The sequence below is a fragment of the Sander lucioperca genome, chromosome 16 (assembly GCF_008315115.2).
Source record: "Sander lucioperca isolate FBNREF2018 chromosome 16, SLUC_FBN_1.2, whole genome shotgun sequence".
NCBI lineage: Eukaryota > Metazoa > Chordata > Actinopteri > Perciformes > Percidae > Sander > Sander lucioperca.
The window spans coordinates 1,556,517-1,579,549 of NC_050188.1; the positions used below are offsets into that span (position 1 = coordinate 1,556,517).

A 23,033-nucleotide genomic window follows, 5' to 3' on the forward strand; every position below is an offset into this window, starting at 1 on the left:
TATAGTGACACATTCCAGCCTGTCAGTTTCAACAGAAACATTTGTAAATTATGCAACTTTACTGTAATGGGATAGGCTGGTGAGAAGGCACTGAAAAACTTAAGATAGTCTCTTAGGTCACATAAGGATTCTTGTATAAAATGCAGAATCATTGTGAGACTGTTACTGTATATAGTAGGGGTGGGAATCACCAGATATCATCACGATACTTACAGTATGTCACAATACAATATTATTGCGATTTTAAACATATTGCAATATTCTGCGATATATTGCAATTTACTACCTTTTTTCCAACTTCAAATTTTCCCAATTTCAAATTATGTTCCCAAACGGAAACTTTGTCAACATCTGTTTTATCTAAAAGGATACATTTCTCTGTTTGCTCGTCTCACTTAAATTTTATTGTTGCAAAATGGGATTGTCATGCAGACAAACTGACCACAGAACATGTGTTGTGGTCAGTTTGTCTGCATGACAATAAGAGATTAATACTTGGGGTCTGTGTATCAATACAGTATTGCCACGGAAAATATTGCGATACCATGCTGTGTCGATTTTTCTCCCACCCCTAGTTTAAAGCTGATTTTAACTACCATGCTGCTTGGTGGTTTGCTTTGTAACAATCATCTTGAATTGTTGGTCCAGGAAGACAAACTGAACAGCAAGAAAACAGAAAAGACACAATTTGCAATTTTATATATATCATGCCGTAATATTTCCCACAAAGAGAGTTCAGGGAGAGGTCGCTCGTAGTGATGAACCTACAGAGAATGATCACCAATCTGCTACTCCCCTCGGCTTTACTGAGCTTTATAATGAGTTTCAGCTCATTGTTTAGCTGTCCGACAGCAACCTTGTTCTTTTGTTTCACTCTCACCACTCTCATGGCGTCACTCTACTCACAGCAGGCAGCTTATTTCAAAAAGCCGTAAAAAGCCACTGTAAACAGCACACTCTGAACATAGTGGAGCAATTAGCAGCTAAAGAGCCAGATCATTTCCTCAAACACAGAACTGAAAGAGAGAGAAAATTGGACTTACATTCATTAGATGGACAGAATTATGACCCCAAATTAATTATAATGTTGCTCCGTAACTACTGGAAGTGTAAGCATCTGTTCAACATATCAACTTAAAAGTTGATATATGATGTTGTATATTGTGTTCACAACTTGTTTCAAAGTGCCCACAAAGTCTGTTATTGCAGGTTTAAAGTTACCTGGAAATGCGAAAAGAATCTGTACAATAAGCTTCTGCGTTAAAATAGTTTAGACTGAAGCAATTATGCATGCATATGTATATGAACATGTAACCTTCAGTCTGATCACAGATACAGCGTTTAAACCTCCAGGAAGAGGTTAAAAATCCAGGATGCAAGACCTAATGTATGTAAATTTTAGATGGGGTTGGGCTTCCCAGGTATTTTGAAGTCAATAAAAACTCAGTCACCTGTCAGAGAGAGAGCATGCCAGTGTGTGTTTGACTGTCATTACATCGTCATCTCCTATTCTAAGAGGCAAACCATGTCTGGAACAATGAAGGAATCTGGTAAGCACATCATAGTTTTTAACAAAGCTATTTGGTTTAAGTTTAGTTTGTTTGCATGCATTGTATAAATAAAGTCCTTAAAGTTCCAGGGTTATGCATACAACTCAATATGGACTTCAAATTTTATTAAAATTCTCTTTAGTCTCTTTAGCTGCTAGATTCTTCACCATGTTCATCAGCTTGTAACTGAGTCTGTTTAGTGCTGAGCCGGAAAATGTACAGTAGGTTAATTAAATACTGTTAGGTAAAAAAAACAGCTGCATGCTGATGCTGTAAGTCTGATGGCAGTGAGACTAAAAGCCCAAAAAAGACCAATGAGCTGAGGTTAAAATGCTCTGTAGAGCTGAGGATAACTGAAAAGTTAAGGGGATAATTCCCTGTGGGTTCATCTTAACAAGCAACATCATGTTAGTCATTGAATCCATTATCCGTTAATATAAAAATATTTATGTGAAAGTGCAACTTTAAGGTTTAAAACAAGTTGGTTAAAAAGTTACAATGGAAAACTAAACTTTGTCAGGAATTGTCTCATCATTTCAGGTGCAAGTGATCTTCCCAGTGCTATTTCAGACTTCCTGTGTCATGTTCATGTTGTTGTCTCAAAAATGTCTCCTATCGAGCACACAGCTTTGAATACATTTGCCTCTTACAGCTTAAACTGCTTTAATTATTATCAGATTAGAGGCACACATCAGTTAGTGACATTACCGCGTGCTGTCAAGGGTTGACACTCTCCCAGGCTGTCGTTCAGAGAGCTTAAGGTGGAGGCAGGTTTTTTTCTTCTCTCATCCCGTCCTGTTGTGTCCCATCTTCACGCATTTTTTCACCACATACTGTAGCTCCACATCAGTGACATTTTACGCTCTGCCAAGCATATTGTTTCCTAACCGCCCGGCCACTCGGCCCTGCCCTAGTTTCTGTCACTATTTCATCACAGTCACCTGTAACATGCTGAGCCAGTTTGTTGACCTGGACTCACTGAGCCATCTGAGGCAATGTTCACACTTGCCGTCTTTTGTAGTTGCCAGCGCCTGTTTTACATTATAAATCTATCAAGTAAACCCTGTTTTCTGGGACTCCGTATCGGTAGATATTCAATATTTAAAAAATCGGATCGGCGGGTCAAAAATGCTGATCGGGACATCCTCTCTCTCCCATATGCCCCCAACCGGCAGCGACAGATGCCCCCCCAATCAGCTTCTGTCTGAGGTTTCTGTCTGTTAAAAGGAAGTTTTTCCTCGCTGCTGTTGCAACAAATACTTGCCCTTGTGGGAATTGTTGAGTCTTGAATTAGTGTGTGGTCTTGACCTACTCTAATTTTTAATCACGATTAAGATTTTGGCTCCTAACAATCACAGAAACAGAGAAATTGAGAAAAACGGTACATTATGTTTTGCAAGTAAATTCTTTGTCTTGTGTTCAGAATGAAAACAAAAGTTCAAACTGTAAAAGTATAAAGGGAAATTTCACAGTTCAAGGTGTTTTCACTGTTGATGTGTTTAACTCTTTCACTGTTTCTTAAATTCAATGATTGCAACATCTTTCCAAAAGTCAACGAGTAATCGTGTTAAATAATCATGATTTCAATATTGACCAAAACATCGTTATAATGATTTTTTTTTCATGATTCACGTATGAATGAGATCTTTGCCTTCTTGGTGATTTGCTCTTTATAAAAAGTGAATAATAAAGTTAAATATTACCGAGGTCACATAAATAAAAGTTGCTGTTATCTTTTTTGGTAGCCTGATGTAGAGAGATTCTATGAACTTTCTCATGTTTGTATGTTGTTCATTTCTTTCAGTCTTTAAGGGAGTGGATCTCCACCCACAGACCAACAACGCTAACCACCACACCAGAGAAATCTCCCTGACTCGGCTGATAGTGAGGCGGGGCCAGCCCTTCAAACTGACCCTTAATCTGAGGCAACCTTTCAACGCTTCTATTCAGCCGCTACACATCTCTGCAGCGACAGGTCGGTCCTTCATTTAAGTATTTGTTTTAAGTAGTTGTTAAAGGTCTATGCTTTCCTACATAGCCAAAATGCAATAACTAAATATTTAGTCACAATTGAGTTATGACAGAACTCAGACTTTTTAGCATCTCAAACAGCATGTACAATTGTCACAGGTAGATTTCCATTTTGATGAACTGGCAATTCAGTTTGTAATGCCGCGTTCTATTTACCTCGCAACTCGTTTTTTACGAGGTCAAAGTCGTAAACACTTAAGCTACTAAAGGTTAAGCTACATTGAAATCTCATTTAAATGTATAACATTTTTAATTTCAGTATACTGTGGGCTAAATATTAATTGTACACACCTAACAAATCAAAGATATATTTAATCTATATGAGTGAATGGTTGCAAATGTACAGAACTGCATTCACAAAAGAATAACAGTTAGACTATCTCATAATTACTAGAACCTGATCTCGTAATTTTAAGCTCTTTTCTCATAATTATCGGATAATGTGGCTAATTCTTTTTTTTTTCTTTTGTGAATGCAATGCACTTCCATATAAAATGTCTCAAAATAAAACTGTTCAAATGCAAGAACAGTGAAACAACACATATTGTTCGGTTTTTTTACATTTACAAAAATCACTTCATCACTGAAATGTATAAACACACTGACAGTGAAGATTATAACACACAGCTACAGCTAGTTATAGGAAGCTGGCAATAAGGTGCCAATTTAAAGATCTGAATCAACACATATTTTAAAACGTCTATAACGCAAGCTTTTTTTTCTCTTGTCTGGTTCTATTTCAATTGTTTTTTTCTTTCTTTCTTTTAAAAAAATTATATTTCTCACAATGATTCTGCTTCCTGTTAACATATAACACATGTTGTACATTTTCCACTGAAGGTTGTCCAAAGGCAGACTCTACATTTCTAGGTCTTCTTTATGTTAGCCTGAAAACTTTGCACTATTGTTTCTCAATTTCACTTCAAGTAGTCTTGGTTTTTGGTCTATTCAAGGGGTTTCTTGACAAAATGTGATCAATCACATCACTGCTTTAACTAGATGGTTTAGTCAGTAAAAACCAATTGATGGATGGTTGGATGGATGGATGGAGAGTATTGGTACAACAATAAGGTCTGACTCCCTCAGTGGCTCCTCTCTACAGGAAAACGTCCGACTGAGAAACAGGGGACGCTATCATTCTTCGGTGTCCCAGATGTTGTCAAACGTTCACCATCAGCAAAGGCGGTGTGGAAGGTAGAGCTTGACAAGGGTTCCTCCACAGTAACAGGCAACCTGATCCTCACCATCACCCCCCCGGCTGACACCCCCATAGGGGAGTACACCATGACTGTGAAGCACAGAGATCAGGAAATGGTTCTGGCAAAGCCTGTGGTGCTCTTCAACCCCTGGTGTCCCGGTAGGTTGTCTGTCTGTCTGTCTGTCTGTCTGTCTAGTATGACTACCACACTGTAAAATACTACTACTAGTTGCAAGTGAAAGTCCTGCATTCAAAATGTTACTTACTGTAAGTAAAAGTATGTACTGTAAGTATAATCAGGAAATTCTTAAACTATAAAAGTAAAAGTCATCAATGCAGAAAAATGTTCCCTGTGACTGTTATATTACTATGTATTATATCATCAGATCATTAATACTCATACATTAATGTAAAAGCAGGATTTTACTGTTGTAGTTGGTTGAGGTAGAGCTAAATTTGAACTGTTAACTGATGATTATTTTAAAGGAGAATTCCGGCCATTTTTACGTTAATCTTGATCGCTATAAATACGCGGGTACTTTTGATTGAAAAAAACCCAACCACATATTTATAGTGATCAAGATTAACGTAAAATTTGGCCGGAATTCTCCTTTAATTATGGATTGATCTGCGGATTATTTTCCCCATTAATCAATTGATTGTTTGTAAGAATCTTCACAATGCTTTTGTTTGAAACTATTTAAATAGTTACCAATTTATTTTCTGTCAATCAACTAACTGATTATTTAACTCGACTAATCGTTTCAGCTGTACTTGTGTAAACTGTTGGGTAGTTTAATTTAGACTTTGTTTGTAATGTACTGTAAACTGAAGCTGTAGTGAAGTAAAAAGTACTATTACTATTTCCTTTTTAACTGTCAAAGTAGCAAAGTGGCATAAAAGGAAACACTCAGATAAAGTATACGAGTATTTTAATGCAGGACTTTTACCTTTACTGAAGTTAAGTAATTGAATACTTCTAGACTAAATACCATAATTTGTCTGTCTGTCTGCATGAATTCCCTCTCTCTCTCTGTAGATGACTGGGTGTATCTGAAGGATGAGAATGAGATAAACGAGTATGTGATGAATGAACAAGGAATTATCTACAGAGGTAGTAGCACCTACATCGGCTCTTGTAACTGGGACTTTGGACAGGTACACACACACACACACACACACAGTCAAGGCTTATTGGTTTCCCCCAAAACACTATCCACTAAACTGAATAGACTTAATGTTTACATTTGAATAATACTGATTTTATAGCACTGAACCAGTCCTACTGAATTTGGCTGGTCTGAATTCCCTTTACTACTTTAGTACTTTCAGTACATGTATGATATCCAGTATTCAACATCCAGGCTTATCACCTGGTATCTCGGATATTCAGTTTTGAATTTCATGTCTGGAATTTTAGTGTCTGAATTTTGCCAGGAGTAAGGAGTAGGGGCAATTTGAATATATTCTACTCTGCTGCTTAGAGCATATGATGTATCTTTTAAAGATTAAATTATATTCCCACCCTCAGTTAAATACCACTGTATTGGCATGAATAAAATACAATGTAAGAGCAGCTCCTCTCTTCCTGTCTCCTTCTGTCCAGTTTGAAGACAACATGGTGGACATTTGTTTGAGGATGTTGGACCTCAACCCCAAATACATGAAAGACCCTGGTGACGATGTCTCTGCTCGCTGTAACCCCATCTACGTCAGCCGCGTGGTCAGCGCTATGGTAGGACATGCTCTCTATGTTTTTTTGTCTCCATGCTGGCGGCAGCCGTGGCCGGAGGGACTTTGTTTTCATCCCTTGTCCGTCAGCACTTATGTTGTCCGTCTGTCCCATTCTTGTGAATGCAATATCTCAGAAACCCCTGGAGGGAATGACAAATTCAAGTACAAAACAACTCTCAACTACTGCCAGAAAACGCTTAGTTATGTTGCAACCTTGGTTCTCTGAGTGAAGAGACTCTCTCTCCACCATACATATGGAATGAGTAACAGTTAGTTATACAGGAGAGAAGCCAACCATTTGAGTTCATGGCAAAACCTTTCAGTGCTCGGTTTTCATTTTGTGACTTTTGATTGAATAAAGGACTATGTTTCTTTCTGTGTCTTATTTCTTCATTGACGTTCTCTTTAAAATAGTGTTAAAATCTCGTCTCGATCTCGTGAACCCAATCTCGTGTCTTGCCTCGTCTCGGGAGCTGGGTGTCTCGTCACACCCCTAACAACCTATTCCCATTTTAGAATAATACATATTATTTTATTTAATTATGATTATTAATGCTTTATTGTGTAGGCATCTCTAATGTTGCAGGAGTAAAAAATATAAGGTTTCCCTTTGAAATGTAGTGGAGAGTAAAAGTAGAAAGTAACATAAAATGGAAAGATTCAAGTAAAGTACAGGTACCTCAACATTGTATTAAAGTACAGTACATTAATAAATGTACCTAAATGTACCATCATTAGATGGTGGACATGGAAAATATACCTTTTTTTAGTTTGCTTTTGAAAAATCTTTTTTGGCTTTTTATGAAGTTTGAAACTAATAACCCTTTATGACCTACTAACATTCACAACTTCACACAGACTTAATGGGATTTAATGAAAGGATTTCTCACTTTATAATTAACCATATATACATATCAGACCTACACTACATGTTTGTAAATAATTCATACTTTTTTCAATAGGTCAGTCAAAAGTTTTCTGTTTGCAGTAGAGAAACTCTATGACGTCTTTCAATTTCATGCAGTTTCACGTATTGGCAGTTGGGTTAACTCACTGTAATAGTTCTGTAAATGTTAGTGCCAATAAAGAGCTAAACAAGAAGATGTAGATGCTATAGTTTTCAAGATATATAAAGACTTGGCAATGGCATCTTATGTGACACAGTCTTTAATTAAGTAAATATTATAAGAATTGAGGATTTCCTTGTTTTCTTCCAGATCAACTCTGTAGATGACAGTGGTGTCCTGGAGGGAAACTGGTCAGGTTCATATCCGAATGGGGTCTCACCCTCTCACTGGACCGGCAGTTACGCCATCCTTAAGCGCTGGTTTGACACCGGCTCCTACCCGGTCAAGTACGGGCAGTGCTGGGTGTACGCCGGTGTGATGTGTTCAGGTAACGTCTGAGGCTACATTAACAATACTGCTGTATGTAATGTTTTGGTTTAAAAACTAATATCTTTTGCTATGTTTGCACCTCACGTTTGCACTACTCTGGAGTTCCCAAGCCCCTAAAACGGAGACATTTTAAAACACTGCTGCCACCGCTTTGGTTTGCAAACTTCAGGGTTGCGTTGTAGTCTGGACGGGCACAAACCTTCGGAAACAATGACGCAGGTCATTGAGACTTTTCTGTTAGGTAGGCTTACATACAGTCATGTGAAAAAATTAGGACACTCATGCTAAAGTTGACTAAAAAGAGGAATAAAAAAATCATCTTTTGGAAAGTGATCTTAATGCCTTAATTAAAAAAATTAGGAAAAGTCCAGTCTTTAAGGACACCAATTTTCTTTGTGAATGAATAATGTAGCGTAAATAAATAAATGTTCTTCCTTAAAATACAAGGGGCATAAATCAGTACACCCCTATGTTAAATTCCCATAGAGGCAGGCAGATATTTATTTTTAAAGGCCAGTTATTTCATGGATCCAGGATACTATGCATCCTGATAAAGTTCCCTTGGCCTTTGGGATTAAAATAGCCCCCCATCATCACATACCCTTCACCATACCTAGAGATTGGCATGGGGTACTTTCCATAAGATCATCTCTCAATGCAAATCAAACCAGCTATTAGGCTAACTGAAATAAAACCATGCCAATCTCTAGGTATGGTGAGGGGTATGTGATGATGTGGGGCTATTTTAATTCCAAAGGCCAAGGGAACTTTATCAGGTTGCATAGTATCCTGGATCCATGAAATAACCTGCCTTTAAAAATAAAAATCTGCCTGCCTCTATGGGAATTTAACATAGGGGTGTACTTACATATGCCCCCTGTATTTTAAGGAAGAACATTTATTTATTTACGATACATTATTCATTCACAAAGAAAATTGGTGTCCTTAAAGGTTGAATTTTCCTCATTTTTTTAATTAAGACATTAAGATCAATTTCCTAAAGATGATTTTTTTATTCCTCTTTTTAGTCAACTTTAGCATGGGTGTCCTAATTTGTTCACATGACTGTACCTTTCAGGAACAGTTCCACCTAGACATCGCTCATACAAATAAATCCCTGGTTTTACTTTTAACCATTGTTGTTCTTTCTCCAAAGTATTTTCTGTATTTTCAATTTATACATTCATTTTCAACCGCAGAGTAACGTCGGACAAACTGCTTCCTGTTTATGTACCGTACATGCTCAGTGTATGTGAATGGTCATGTGATATGCATTGTTCACAGGGTTATATGGACAGCTACTAGAGCTAAGACTCTTGTCTGGACGGAGATTGTTTTTGTCTCAAAACACCGCTTGAAAATGAAAACGTAGTAGTATAGATGTAGCCTGACTCTGCAGGTCCTCACACCTGGATAAAATATTAGCCTTGAAACAATGAATCGATTTGTCAGTCATCACAAACGTAACTGACATTTTTGATTTAAGGAAAAATGCTAAATATTTGTTGGTGTCAGCAACTCAAATGTGAGGATTCACTACTTTCCTAAATTGAATTGAATATACAAAATATTGAATGCATTTGGGTTTGGTCACCTTGGGCAGTTTTCTCTATTTTTGAACATTCTATTAACAAAACAAATTAAATAATAAAACAACCTTACAATTTAATTGATACTGATAATCTTCATTAATTGCAACCCTAATAAAAATGAAAAAACTTTAATTTGATTGATTACAAATAAATATTGTCTATGCAACCAAAATGAGTAGAATAAGTAAGAATAATGCTAATATGATATGTGCATTTCCTTTGGTTATATATGTCATAAATATGACTAAGAATAGAGAACTACAACACTGAAACAAGTTGTATTTTTCACATTTAATTAAAACGTATCATCTGACTCATCATGTTGACGCTTCCCTTGTGTCTCTGCCAACACTGTAATTTCCTTCACAAGATGTTAGCACCTGAACAAAATAATCCTGTGGTTAAACGAGGAATGCTGTACAACCTTAGTCAGCTTCAGTTTATGCACATAATGATAAGTAAAGCACACTACTAAGCCGGAGAAAGCTGTATGAAGTTCATGGACAAATACCTACAAACATAGGTGAATTATGAGACACTGGGCTCCCTGCCTTTTTATTTAATTCAACCAAATTCACCAGTACCTCAACAGGATTTACAGTGCACATAGAGAAAATTAACACCACAACGCATTCTCATCAACAGGTTTGTATGATATTGTGCGAAAAGCTATCCACAGCAATTCGTATGATATCTCAATAAATTTGGCGACAACCAGCTGGTCACGTGATGACCGGCCACATGACAGTTAACTTTAACAGTCTCGACAAGTAAATGTAGCAGAGAAAAGGCAAGTGTCAGCTGGGTACCGGTCAGTGTGCGGTGCTGGTTGTTTCAGAGGGCGTTGCAGTTGAGTTTAGCCGACAAAAGGTGACCGCCATGTGGCGACAACAGTTGAGTTTAGGCACCAAAATGACTGATTAGAAAAAAGATTTTGTTTTGGGTAACCTTAAGTCGTACTCCCGGGACACAAACATGTGTTTCCTGGGTGGAAGTCTTGTGTTTTCCCCGGGACACAAACTCCACGCCCCCCCTTCAAAGCCCTGTGTTTTAGGACACACCCATCCACCCCAACCTCCTCCCAATGCTGATCTTCGCGCTCTTATAAAATGGCAGTAATTGTGGTGCATACAGTAATAAATTTGTGGAATACATACGAATTACAGTGCAATCCTTTTCGTAGCTAATATGTACGAATGGTTCATGAGAACAGCATGAATGCAAACAACCCCACAGTCCACCTGTGACTACAAAGTCAGATCCAAAGGTGGGCAAACCTGCATGGGACACTTTATTGAAGTCTGAGTTTGTCTGTCTTGCTGTAACAGTAAATAAAACACCTTTTCACTTGGGATGATAGTCATGATTTTTGCACCATGGCAGCTTAGCAAAGAGGATAACAACATGCAAAGACAACAAGCTACAAATTCTGACTCAGATCTTTGTGTTTGGTTCCAGTGATGCGCCTGCTGGGCTTCCCCTGCCGCGTGGTCACCAACTTCGAGTCAGCCCATGACAACGACAGGAATCTGACCATCGACGTGTACCACGCAGACTACGGAGTCAGAGAGACACCATCCCCAGACAGTATTTGGTGAGAGACAGAGGCTATTATTATACTAAAATACCGCTTTCTAACATGGCAGTCCGACAGTCCTCGTTCTGAAGCTGATACAAGGCTTCTCTGTCAGTATGGAGAAGAAAAACGATTACAGCCACAAATGACTCTTTCATTGTACATATGACGTGTGTATTGTATTAAGATGTTTGGTGTTTTTGCATAAGCGCTCAATCTTGACATTAGTAGTGATAGAAGTAGCTGTCTGAGGGCCAAATAAAATGTATTTCCCAGTCAAAACTTTTACCTGAATATCACAAGAATTTTTGACTTAAAACTTGTTTCTTTTGAACACCGGTTGGCGAAAACAAACTGTAAACACATATTTACACATCCAGCAGTCACAGAGCAACATTAGCATTCTATGGAGATGTGTTTGTGTCCACCTAATGAATGTTCAATATTCACTCTCTGGTTTGGTCTCCACCAGTGATGGAGTACTCTAGTCCTGGACCTGGTCTTGAGTCAGAGTCAAGTCACTATCGAGTCACTATTCTTTTGGAATCGTGACTCGACTTGGACTCACGCACTGATGACTTGGACTGGAGTTTTTATGAAGTCAGATTTGGAAGTTTCTGACTACTTTTATATGTAATAGGTCGTAACAATTTGATATAAGATATTGATATATATATATATATATATATATATATATATATTTAGTCTGTAACTGTTTCATACACAAGTCCTGGACTCAAGTCGCTATTCTCTGGACTCTTGACTTGACTCAGATTTTAACTCAGGTACTGGTGACTCGACTAGGACTCGGATCACACTCTTTGGTGACTTGGACTTGGACACGGACTTGAGTGACTGGACTACAAACACTGGTCTCCACAAACTATACTTAAATATTTGCATCCCCAGCTAATCTCTAACTGTGTCTGTCTGCTGTCTGGTGCAGGTAGGGAACAGTGCTTTTTTAGAGCTTTTTCTCTGAAAACGGAAACAAAGCTATGAGAGCGGTAATAGTAAACCAAAACAATAAACTAGGCGCTAAGTATGCCATTACATTGTCATCTTAAAAAGGTTTAAGGCATGAATCATTTTTTTCAAGTGTTGGCAGTTTTATAGGCCACATCAAAGTAAAGAGGTGTGACACATTCTCAGGGCTATTATCATGTCAACATGACACACACTACTGACATCTGTGTGGTCATTCAAGCTTTTCATTAGCCGATTGAGGCTATGTTCACACTTGGCATCTTTTTTGACAAGAAAAAGTTGACAAGAGCGCTTTTGTAGTAAAAAAAAAAAAAAAGCTGGCAGTGTTTTGGTTCCAAAAAGCAGCCGAGAGCATCTTCTGTTGCTTTATCAACAGCTACTGCTACAGTATCCTAGAGCGCTATGTGGCGCGGTGCTACTAACATTAGATAAAACAAAGCGGTGGAGCGAGTTGGAGAAAGAACAGAGAGAGAGAGAGAGAGAGAGAGAGCGGTGCTGCTAACGTTACATAAAACAAAGGGAGTTAACTGTACAGGGTGCACCCGGTCATACCATATGGCTCGCTGTGCTCCGACTTCATTTTTCCTTATTGTTATGGAAACGACAGGTCTGGCTGGTCGGCTGAAAAGAAAAAGCTTGATGTGGGGTGTTTTTTTTTTCAGAAAAGTTGAACTTTTTTTAACTTTAAAAAGAAGCCTCGAGCTGCAGAAAAAAAGTCGGGGGTGGCGTTTAAAAAATCGCTCAGGACTTTTTTGAAAACACGGTTTACTCCATATAGGATTAAATGTAAAACAGACGCTGGCAGCTTTAAAAAAGACGCCAAGTGTTAACATAGGCTAAGAATGTCATCTTGTGTCATGTAGGAAACTTTAAGTGTCCTATGATGCTTTAAAATACTATTTTTGAGCCTTTACGTCAAATGTGTAGCACAAAAGAACATAATACTCCGATATCAGAAAACAATATTAGTAATACTTTGTGTGCGGGACCTTTATGAACCTTTTTAGAGTATCTTCTTCTAAACAAGAATAACACACTGTGGTCCATTGAGACTAAAAATATGAGCATTGAGAACTTCATCTTTTGACAACGAACAAAACAAAAAGTCCAGTGCTGAAGAATTCTAGTGTTCTAGTTTGGATGGTTTATGTTGTGCTTTATTCCTGGAAGAATTTGATATTTTTTCACAAAATCAACATTTTAGGTTTGTTTGTCCTTTTTTTTAGATTTTAGATTTTAGAATCAACATGTTAAAACTGAAAGCCTACAGGTCACAGACAATGTGCATGGACTTTTCAGTGAAGTAGGACACATCTTGTGTCCAGCAGTTAAACTTTTGAACTGAAAAATATTTGCATATTTATATGCTCTGGATTTTTCAGTGAGGGAGGAGTATACATCTTTTTCAAGATATTTTAAATTAGGTAAAATAACTTTTTTGTGGAAGAAAAAAAAATAATTTTATATGTCTAATGACATGCCAAATATAATATTCTAAAATATTATTGTTAAATATAATTTTCCATTGTTGTATTTAAGATCTACTGCACTGTTGCAGAATCTGAATGTTGTTTTGTGTTTTAGGAACTTTCATGTGTGGGTGGAGGCGTGGATGAGGCGGCCAGACCTGGCAAAGGATGGCAAATATGACGGCTGGCAAGTTCTGGATCCAACACCACAGGAGAAGAGCCAAGGTTGGACTCTCTTGTTTATCTCCATAACTTTAAAGAGCCCCTATTATACTCATTTTCAGTGTCACATTTGTACTCTTGAGGTCTACAAGCATAGGTTTACCTGCTTTGATGTTCAAAAAACATTTTATGTTTCTCATACTGCCCATTGCTGCAGCTCCTCTGCCTGCCTGTTTCTTCTCTGAAACAGGTCAGCTGACAGATGATTTTATTTTCCAAAATAAAAATACAAAAAGTTCCTCCTCTGGGGTTCATAAATGTGCTCAGAAGGATGTTCATATTTCCTGTGCTCAAGCGGGCATTTTGACCTGATTTTGATTGCTCTTGTTGTGAAAGTCCCTTTAAAGTTACAAGGTGTATAATTTGTACGTTATTGCTGCAAATTATGATGGCACATGTAAGTTACTGTTTGTTGGAAAATTAAAAAATAAAAGCACCCCCAGTTGCTTTCATCACAGTGTCATTCTTAACACGACCAGAAGGCACCAAAGTGAGGAATTTTAAAATCCTTCACAGACACAAAAATGACAATGATGATAAAACTATTCTGTGGTAAAAACGTAGTTGTCAGTTGCAAAGGTTGTTACTTTATTTCCTGATTTGTCCTGTCTCTCCTCCTGTAGGTGTTTACTGCTGCGGTCCAGCCCCCGTCGTAGCCATCCTGAACGGAGAAACAGACCTCAAATATGACACCCCATTTGTCTTCGCTGAGGTCAATGCCGACTGCATTGACTGGCTGGTCAGTGAGCAGAGCTTGAGCCTAATCTCATCAATGCCATATTTAGTGAATTTAGTGTAAAAAAAAAAAAGTCAAACAATGAAATGTTACTTTAGTCTTTTTGTTGTTTCTATAGTTTGTGTTTGTGTGTCCTGTCAGGTCAAAGCTGACGGTTCAAAAGTGAATATCTTCTCTGACACGGCGAGAGTCGGTCAGAATATCTCTACCAAGTCTGTCGGCTCCAATAAGAGGATGAACATCACCGACAGCTACAAATACAGAGAGGGTGGGTTCACCTGACAAACAGGTCACACAAGCAGCTGTACATGATTACAATAGGGGCTCTGAATATTGACTGAATCACTACATTTACAGGAACAGAGAAAGAGAGGTCTGTCTTTCACTACGCCACCACCAGAGACCTCTCCAAGGTTGATGAGATTGAGAAGAAGGAGGAGGAGACGGACGTAGTAACCCCAGTCATCCCCCTTCAACCTCCGTCACAGCCAATGTCCATGCATTTTGAAGAGGTGCGTCACAGAAACTCCCTGAAGTTCTCTTTAGAGCTATTGAACAGGATGTTTTTTATGTCATATTCCGAATGTTTCTGTTTTTGTGGTTATTATATATCATTTTAAACCAGCACTTGTGGGGCATCTTGGTGGGGTTTAGGATCGAGCTCAAATCGCAACGACTACGGTTTGAATACCATTGGGGACCTTTCTTGCCGTTTCCAATCCCTCTCCCCTCCAGCCACGTCTATTGTCTCTTTTCTAATGAAAGCAAAAATATCCAAAAAACACTAACCTTCGAAATATCAACTTGTTTCTTTTTTCTGCTTTGTTGTGAATAGGTCACACCTCATCTTTCAGGAAGATCACTGCATCTACATTCAAATCAAAACTTGCATTGACTTACATACAATGACATTTCAAAAATCAAAACCAAGGCAGCTCCATTCTTCAAGTTTGACAAACTACATACATTAGTTCCTAAATAGTGTAGGAACTAAATAGTCATCAGATTTTTACTTTTTGAGATCTTATGCATCCTCACTGGAGTAAAATAAAATTAATAATTACATTTAAATTAGATAAGATAAAACTTTATTTATCCAGGGGGAAGTTGCTGTGCAGCAGTTGCAATACAAAGTGGGAAGAGTGCAAATATAAAGGTCTAAGATAACAATAAGATGCAAATGTATATTTAAAACAATATATAGGCTATAAATGCCAAAAACATGTTAACAGTATGGGTCAAAAGAATATAAACTTAGCCTCTTTTATTTGTTACTCCTAAATGCAAAATGCATCCTGTTGTTTATACACACCCATGTGTCTTTATCTAAAGCCATGACGAGGTCATTGCCCCAGATTTTTAACAAGGAGGCAAGAGAAGAAGTGCAACAATTAGACAGAATACTATAACGTTCTTTGCTTTTACCTTTGATTAGTGGCAGTCTTTATCGTCTAATTCTGGTGCTCAAACCGTAATTTATTTTCTTTTATTAGAGAATGCCCAAAACTCAAAATGACCATATTTCAAAATATTTAATATTCATACTGTTTTATTCAAAAACAACATCAGTAGTGACCAGGGTATCCTAACTCCATCAAGTCAATTTTATTAATAAAGCCCATCCATCCAGCGTGAAAAACCTTCCTAGGGAGGCGCCCAGGGGGCATCCTTACCAGATGCCCAAACCACCTCAACTGGCTCCTTTCCATGCAAAGGAGCAGCGACTCTACTCCAAGTTCCTCACTGAAACCTATTTTGGCCGCTTGTACCCAGGATCTCGTTCTTTCGGTCATGACCATAGGGGAAGATAGGAACGAAAATTGACCGCCAGTTCAAAAGCTTTTCCTTCTGGCTCAGCTCTCTTTTTGTCACAACGGTGTGATAAATTGAATGTAATACCGCCCCCGCTGCGCCGATTCTCCGACCAATCTTCCGCTCCATTGTCCCTTCACTCTGGAACAAGACTCCAAGGTACTTGAACTCATTTATCTGGGGTAAGGACTCATTCCCTACCTGGAGTAGGCACTCCATCGGTTTCCTGCTGAGAACCACAAACTCAGATTTAGAGGTGCTGATCCTCAACCCCTCCCCACCCCTACTACGCCTTGATATCCTGACCATGAATATCACAAACAGGATTTGTGACATAGCACAGCCCTGGCGTAGGCCAACCCTAACCTGGTCCAACGTACTGCCGAGAACCTGGACACAGCTCTCGCTTTGGGCATACAGGAATTGGATGGCCACATATTTGCCTCAGGGGACATTCAGTAACTTCCCAGATAATTTCAACCGAAAGAAACGTTTTGTAATAGTTGTTACCTGTAATTATGGATAGGGTGGTGGTGCTTGTTAGGTGTGAAGCACTGTGGTGTAGCCTCCCCAGGCGTAAAACACTTTCACTATGTCATGGTACATCACAAGCTTGAGTACATAATGGCTTTTACTTAACATTTAAAACATCAACCGCATCAAAGACAAAAAATTGGATTTGTTTTAAGTAGTGTAATCTACATCAGTAGGTGCGTTTGTTACGATCGCCTATCGTTCCCTGCGAAGTGGACTGCACAGGGTATTCAGACATGTTAAATAAGATTCCAAACCGTAGGGAGCAAACATGCTCAGTTCAAAGGGAACTGTGAAATGTGTAGGGAAGTACTGAACAACAGTTCATCACTTCACAAGAAGTTTACAAGCAAGATTACCCATCAGTCATTGCGCCTCGCTGAAATAACACGTACATCTTAAATGTACATTAATCAAAATCACATTTATTCACAAGTTACAGACATTTCAATGGAATATGTTTTGTAATGGTATCAGTTTGCGTTTGAATATTTTAGTACAGTAGTGTAAAATGTCCACATTAGCAGCAACGTATCCAAGATGTTTACGTTACCAGGGTGACACATTATCAGTAAGTGATATCTGCGTTGGTGACGTTTCACGTTGTTCCGAATGAAGGAATCGTATCGAGGAAAGTTTCCTTAACCGACATTTCCTGGACAGGGAGCAGGAAGTACTGTTTATGTACACTGTGGAACAGAACACAGCTAATGTCTCAGTCCTCTCATTGTGTACTGTTGCAGGTGACCCCACCAAAGAACTGTGAGGTTGTGAGATTGATGCTGGTGCTGCAGAGTAAGAGCAGTGCTGCCATGCGACTGTCCATCAACATCAGCGTCCAAGCCATGAGGTACAACGGCTCACCAGCTGGGACCATCCAGGCCGAGGTGAAGGAGGAGACACTGCAGCCTGGGAAAGGTGAATCTTCTTCTGTGGGTGCTTTTCTGGACAGAGGTGTTGCTGTTGAATTTTGGGGGCCGATATCAAGAGAGAAAAAGACAGATATCTCAAAGTATGGGCAAATAAAACCAACACTATCTGTGTGTCTAGATAACACAAGGGTTAGGTGAGAAAACACTGTATGCTTCTTGGAATTTGTTGTGAATCGACTTTAAATCTCTCTTCTCTTCCTTTGTCTCTTGGAGATCTCTCTGTCCCTATCCAGGTCCCGTTCTCGGCCTACTATAAACCCATGATAGAGTGTGACATCATGAAGGTTTCAGCCTTGGTCACGGGCAAAGAGAAGCCAGATAACACATACCTGGCTGTGCATGACGTCGTGCTGCTTGACCCTCCTATCTCCATCACGGTCAGTAAAAAACCTCTGCCTCTAAAATCAAGTTATCTAGCTTTGTAACATAATAATATCAGCTCAGTGTACATAACAATATAGTCTCCAGACCTTCCTCCACAGCGCTGCGAAGGAGAGTCTAGCTAGTCCACACAGCATTCCGGGATGGGAGAAAAACATGCTCTGGTTTATTGGCATTTCTTTAAATCAATCACAATCATCTTGGGCGGCACTACGCACCAGACGGAGCAACGGCGCCTCTGCAAAATAGCCTCGGGAAGGAACGTGTTTTGGTGGAACGTGCTCGTTCGAAGGTTGTTTTAGTCGTGCAACGAAAACTCAGATTAGACAGATAGTCTAGCTAGCTGTCTGGATTTACCCTGCAGAGATCTGAGGAGCAGTTAACCATAGTCATCAGAAATCCTACAGAGTTTAGAATGCCAACACAAAGAAAGAGGAATGTGATAGACATCCGGCAGAATTTCAGGCAACAACTGAACAATCCTGGAAATAAAACGTCGTTGATATAGACTAATAACAAGACTACATCTACAGCCACGCTTTTGGCTCTGTGACGCCATACTAAATGAGTTAAATGCTATCCTCAGTATGCTAACATTTCCTAATTAGCACTAAACTACAAATGATGCTGATGGGATTGTCATTTGATTTGCAGGTATTTGGTAATAATATGAAGTATTGAACTAATTGAAATTCATCCTGAGGGGGACATTAATGTGTGCACAAATCTCATGGCAATCCATTCAATAGTTGTTCAGACATTTCACTCAAATCCAGAAATGTCAAAGTCAGGAGATCATTAAAATGATTATGTTGAATCCTCTGGAAACAATGAGGGTAAAATTGAGATATTTCACAAGATGAGATAAACCTTTTACCGACCAGTGGCACTAAAGGTCAGGGGTCAGCTATTTTATGTTATATTCTTCCCTCTTTCATGTTGCTAGATATGACAATGATAACCCGGACTACGACGGAATATTAACCGTTTATTATATCAACAGCATGTCTTTACAACAGCATGGCTAACACCAACAACCAAGGTCAAAGTTACCCATAATCCATCAGGTGTATCTCAACTATGGATCTAATAGTAGACCGAAATACACAACAACCTAGTCTCACATTGCTAGACCTAGCTCTACAGCGCTGTGTCAGCACCAGTGTTGGGAACGTTACTTTTAAAAAGTAATTAGTTATAGTTACTCACTACTTGTTCCAAAAAGTAACTGAGTTAGTAACTGAATTACTCTTTAATAAAAGTAACTCGTTACCAGGGAAAGTAACTATTTGCGTTACTGTTAAAAAAAAGTTGCTATATGTCAAAGAATTTGGATTTTTTTTTAGCAGTTTTTTTGTCGTGAGGCAGAAAGATCTAGCTTCTGCTGCTTGGAGGACTTTGCTCCGAGTCCTTCTTTGCTAGTGGATGGCGAGCTATATATCCTCTGAGGTGGAGGTATCAGTGGTTTTGGCCACTAGCTTTGTAGATGCGTGTGTCGTTGTGAGATGCTTCATTAAATTAGAGTTGTTTACAACGGATGTTGACAAAGTCTTCGCTCCTGGACATAATGTACACATTACATGCACGTTCTTGCTTTTGACCACAATGAATTTGAAGTAGTGCTTATATCTCCACCTTGAAAATGCCAACTTTTCACCGGATTGCTCCTGACTCGCCATCTCTGCTGCTTCATCGAATCTCTGTTTAGCTGTTGTGTGTGTGGCGCGTGTGCTGTCATGTGTGTAAAAACACTGGCTCTGATTGGCTACCATGAAACATGACTCTGCCTTAGCCAATCATAATCGCTTACCTCGTTATTAACCCACCTCCTCACTAGCTGTGAGCCAGAGGTGCGTTCAGATTACACAGTTTATTCAATTGATGCATAGTAACGCACTGCATTTAACGTCCAGTAACGTTAACGGCGTTGTAACGACGGGAAAAGTAATTAGTTAGATTACCCTGTTACTGAAAAAATAACGTTGTTACCTAACGCCGTTCTTTTAAACGGCGTTATTCCAAACACTGGTCAGCACTGCAGTATGGTCTGGCTGCACCACCTATCTATTCTGGGGTAGGGGACAAAACCGTTCTGGCTTGTTTTTATTTCTTTAAACCAATCATAGCCATTCTGGGTCACACTAAGCTCCAGATGCAGCAACGGTGCCCTTGTAAAAGAAATAGCGGAGATAGCAGAAGGGGAGGGACATCATGTCAGGCTTTATCCAAGCAATGTACATCCGTTGAGCCAGACTAGGGATCACCAGTCTCGGATTGTGTTAAGTTTCATGGCAATCCATTCCAAAAGTTGTTTAGATATTTCACTCTGGACCATAGACAATAGAAAGATAGAAACAATAAGTAAATTTGTTCTTTCTTTTTTTGTAAAGATTTCTCTGACAGCTTTAGTTACTTTTCAGATGACAGTTTTTCATCCCCTTCCTGTCCAGTGAAACCCATGTATCTCCAGATGTGTTGATGTTGAATGTTTGTGATGAAGTGAAAGATGAAGTGTTCCTTCATGTGTTAAGAACGTTCTCCTCTTTCTTAAGCTAAACAAAGCTTAAGCTGTTTTTCTGACACCATATAATCTGTTAAAATGTGTGTGTTCCAGGTTTCTGGTATAACCAAAATGAACAGAGAGGCAGAAGGGGAGGTGGTTTTCATGAACCCGGTCACCGAGACGCTGAAGGAGTGCACTCTGACTATCTCTGGAAGTGGCCTGTTGAAAGAGGACATTGAAGTCAAGTGAGTGTGTGTGTGTGTGTGTGTGTGTGTGTGTGTGTGTGTGTGTGTATTTATTTGTTTACAATGTATTAGTCTGTGGGTTAACTCTAGCTGTTAATGTTGCAATATACACAAGATACAGAAGCACAAAGTAATGACTTGTACTTTTTTATTAGGGCTGGGTTGAAATGTTTTAAAAACTTGTGCCAATCTTGTGTACATACCGACACCAACACTTTTTTGGATTCCTTACTTTGAGAAATGTAAACACGTTTTTCTACAAAATCCTTTTTTTATTTAACAAAAGAATTCAAACATCTCAAATGTTGAATTTTGTCTAAATACAAGCAGCTGCACAACAACTTTGCCTAGATAAAACAGTCTAAAAAAAACTAGAGGACTTTTTGACTTACATCCAGAACTCTCTTATCAAAGAATAAGCAGACAAGATTATGAATCTGATCTGATTTTTTTTTTGTGTGTGTGTTACCACAGGATTCCAGATTTGAAGACAAACAACCGAATATGTGTCAAGTTCCCCTTTGTTCCCTACAAGCCCGGTAACAAGACTCTCGTGGCCGACTTTGACTGCTCCACCTTCAGAGATATCAAGGGCAGCTGCACTGTAGATGTAAAGCTGTAAATTCTCTGTATCGCTGTTAAGAGTCACAAACATTGTAGGTTCAAGTTTGTATCTTGCTCCTTTGCAGAGAAAGGCAGCTGCAGTCAGTTTATATATATATATATATATATATATATATATATATATATATATATATATATATATATATATTGTAAATTGTAGATTTGTTCATCTAAAGTTTTACAATCTCCAAAGGACTTAAACACAGCGTGAAAAGTGAAACTAAAATGTTACTGTGCCACCCAACAAGCAGCAAACTGAGAAGTCGTTTAGTTTTGTGTAAAGTCCATTAAAGTATTTGATTTCAGGGGGTCCGTTCGCATCCTCCCCCCTCACACACACACTATGTGCTGCATGACAGTGCCTAGTTAGTTGGCTCAATACTGTGTTAATCTTTTACACAATTGAAAATTATGCTAAAACCTCTCTGCAGCACGTAGGCATATAGACCTACACACACAAAGCATTGACTACCAGCTTTTGAAAGCAGCAAACATACCGGTAGGCCTACATACTGTAACGACTCCACACACTGTCCCCTGGAAATGTCCCTGGGATGATTTTATATTGATGTGATATTCCTGAAATGTCAGAAAGTCAAAACATGTGATTTCCTGGAAATGCTAATTCATCAAGTTAATTAAATAATATTTGATCAGACATGCATGTCTTGTTTGAGATAACTGCAAGATTTAATTTGTTTCTTCACAGTCATGCTCTAAGTAGTTAAACTATTGTCAATTCATGTCATTGTCAAGTTCCCTGTATGAACTTGTGTACTTACTAAATTTAGATGCCGGATTTAAAAGTTTTAAAAGCCACTTATGTTGTTGAATAATAAGAAAACACTGCTCCCATCAGGCGCGAAGCCAGTAATGGGAGGCAGTGGCACTGGCCCACCCAGCCAAGTTTGATCAAAATAAAAAATGTTATCAATAAATATTAAACACAATATAAACACAAGGAAATAAAGAAATATAAAGTTGTTTTGTTGTTGTGTGTGTTGAATTTCTGATTAAAAAGGAACTGTTGAAAGGAGTCCTGGGTGTCCCCGGAATGTAATTGGTAACAGGGTAACACTTTATTTGAAGAGGTGTTCATAAAACTGACATGACACCGTCATTATTATGACATGACATCTGTCATGAACATGGAGTCATTTTGGGTAGTCACGACTGTTGTCATTAAGTGTCATTCGGCAAATGATGACACTTTTAATGCAAAGTTAGCATTGTCCGAGATGTCTTTGTCATGACAACTTGACATTAACAAAGACAACAATCTCTGTGTTATGACAACTTGACGTTAAACTAGACAATACAAGCTGTCGATGTCTTTGTAATGACAACTTGACATTAACCTAGACAACATAACCTGTCATAAATATGTCATGACAGGCCCAATTATCAAACTTTAATAAACTATTTAGCTTTATGTGTTAACGTTAGATTAAACTGTCATTAAGTTAAGTTATTTATTTTTTTTACATTGGCTGTCATGAGAGCATTATAA

The 23,033-nt window shown here is 38.6% G+C and overlaps 1 protein-coding gene across 1 annotated transcript; it reads left to right on the plus strand.

Annotated features, from left to right (window-relative positions):
- Nucleotides 1-1,325: 1,325 nt before the first annotated feature.
- LOC116047770 (protein-glutamine gamma-glutamyltransferase 2-like) lies at nt 1,326-22,305 on the plus strand. The gene is made up of 15 exons (XM_031296745.2): nt 1,326-1,550; nt 3,355-3,525; nt 4,684-4,938; nt 5,819-5,937; nt 6,386-6,514; nt 7,731-7,908; nt 10,961-11,096; nt 13,650-13,759; nt 14,380-14,495; nt 14,634-14,760; nt 14,850-15,004; nt 17,582-17,756; nt 17,984-18,147; nt 20,766-20,899; nt 21,374-22,305. Exons 1-15 carry the CDS (start codon nt 1,403-1,405, stop codon nt 21,519-21,521), a joined length of 2,265 nt encoding a protein of 754 aa, XP_031152605.2. The 5' UTR covers nt 1,326-1,402; the 3' UTR covers nt 21,522-22,305.
- The last annotated feature ends 728 nt before the right edge of the window (nt 22,306-23,033 follow it).

Excerpts from the sequence above, each read along its gene's own strand:
- LOC116047770 (XM_031296745.2), top strand. The coding sequence starts at position 1,403 with ATGGGGTTGGGCTTCCCAGGTATTTTGAAGTCAATAAAAACTCAGTCA. Across the intron at positions 4,939-5,818 it reads CTTCAACCCCTGGTGTCCCG|ATGACTGGGTGTATCTGAAG; the intron begins GTAGGTTGTCTG and ends CTCTCTCTGTAG. Across the intron at positions 17,757-17,983 it reads GACACTGCAGCCTGGGAAAG|ATCTCTCTGTCCCTATCCAG; the intron begins GTGAATCTTCTT and ends TGTCTCTTGGAG.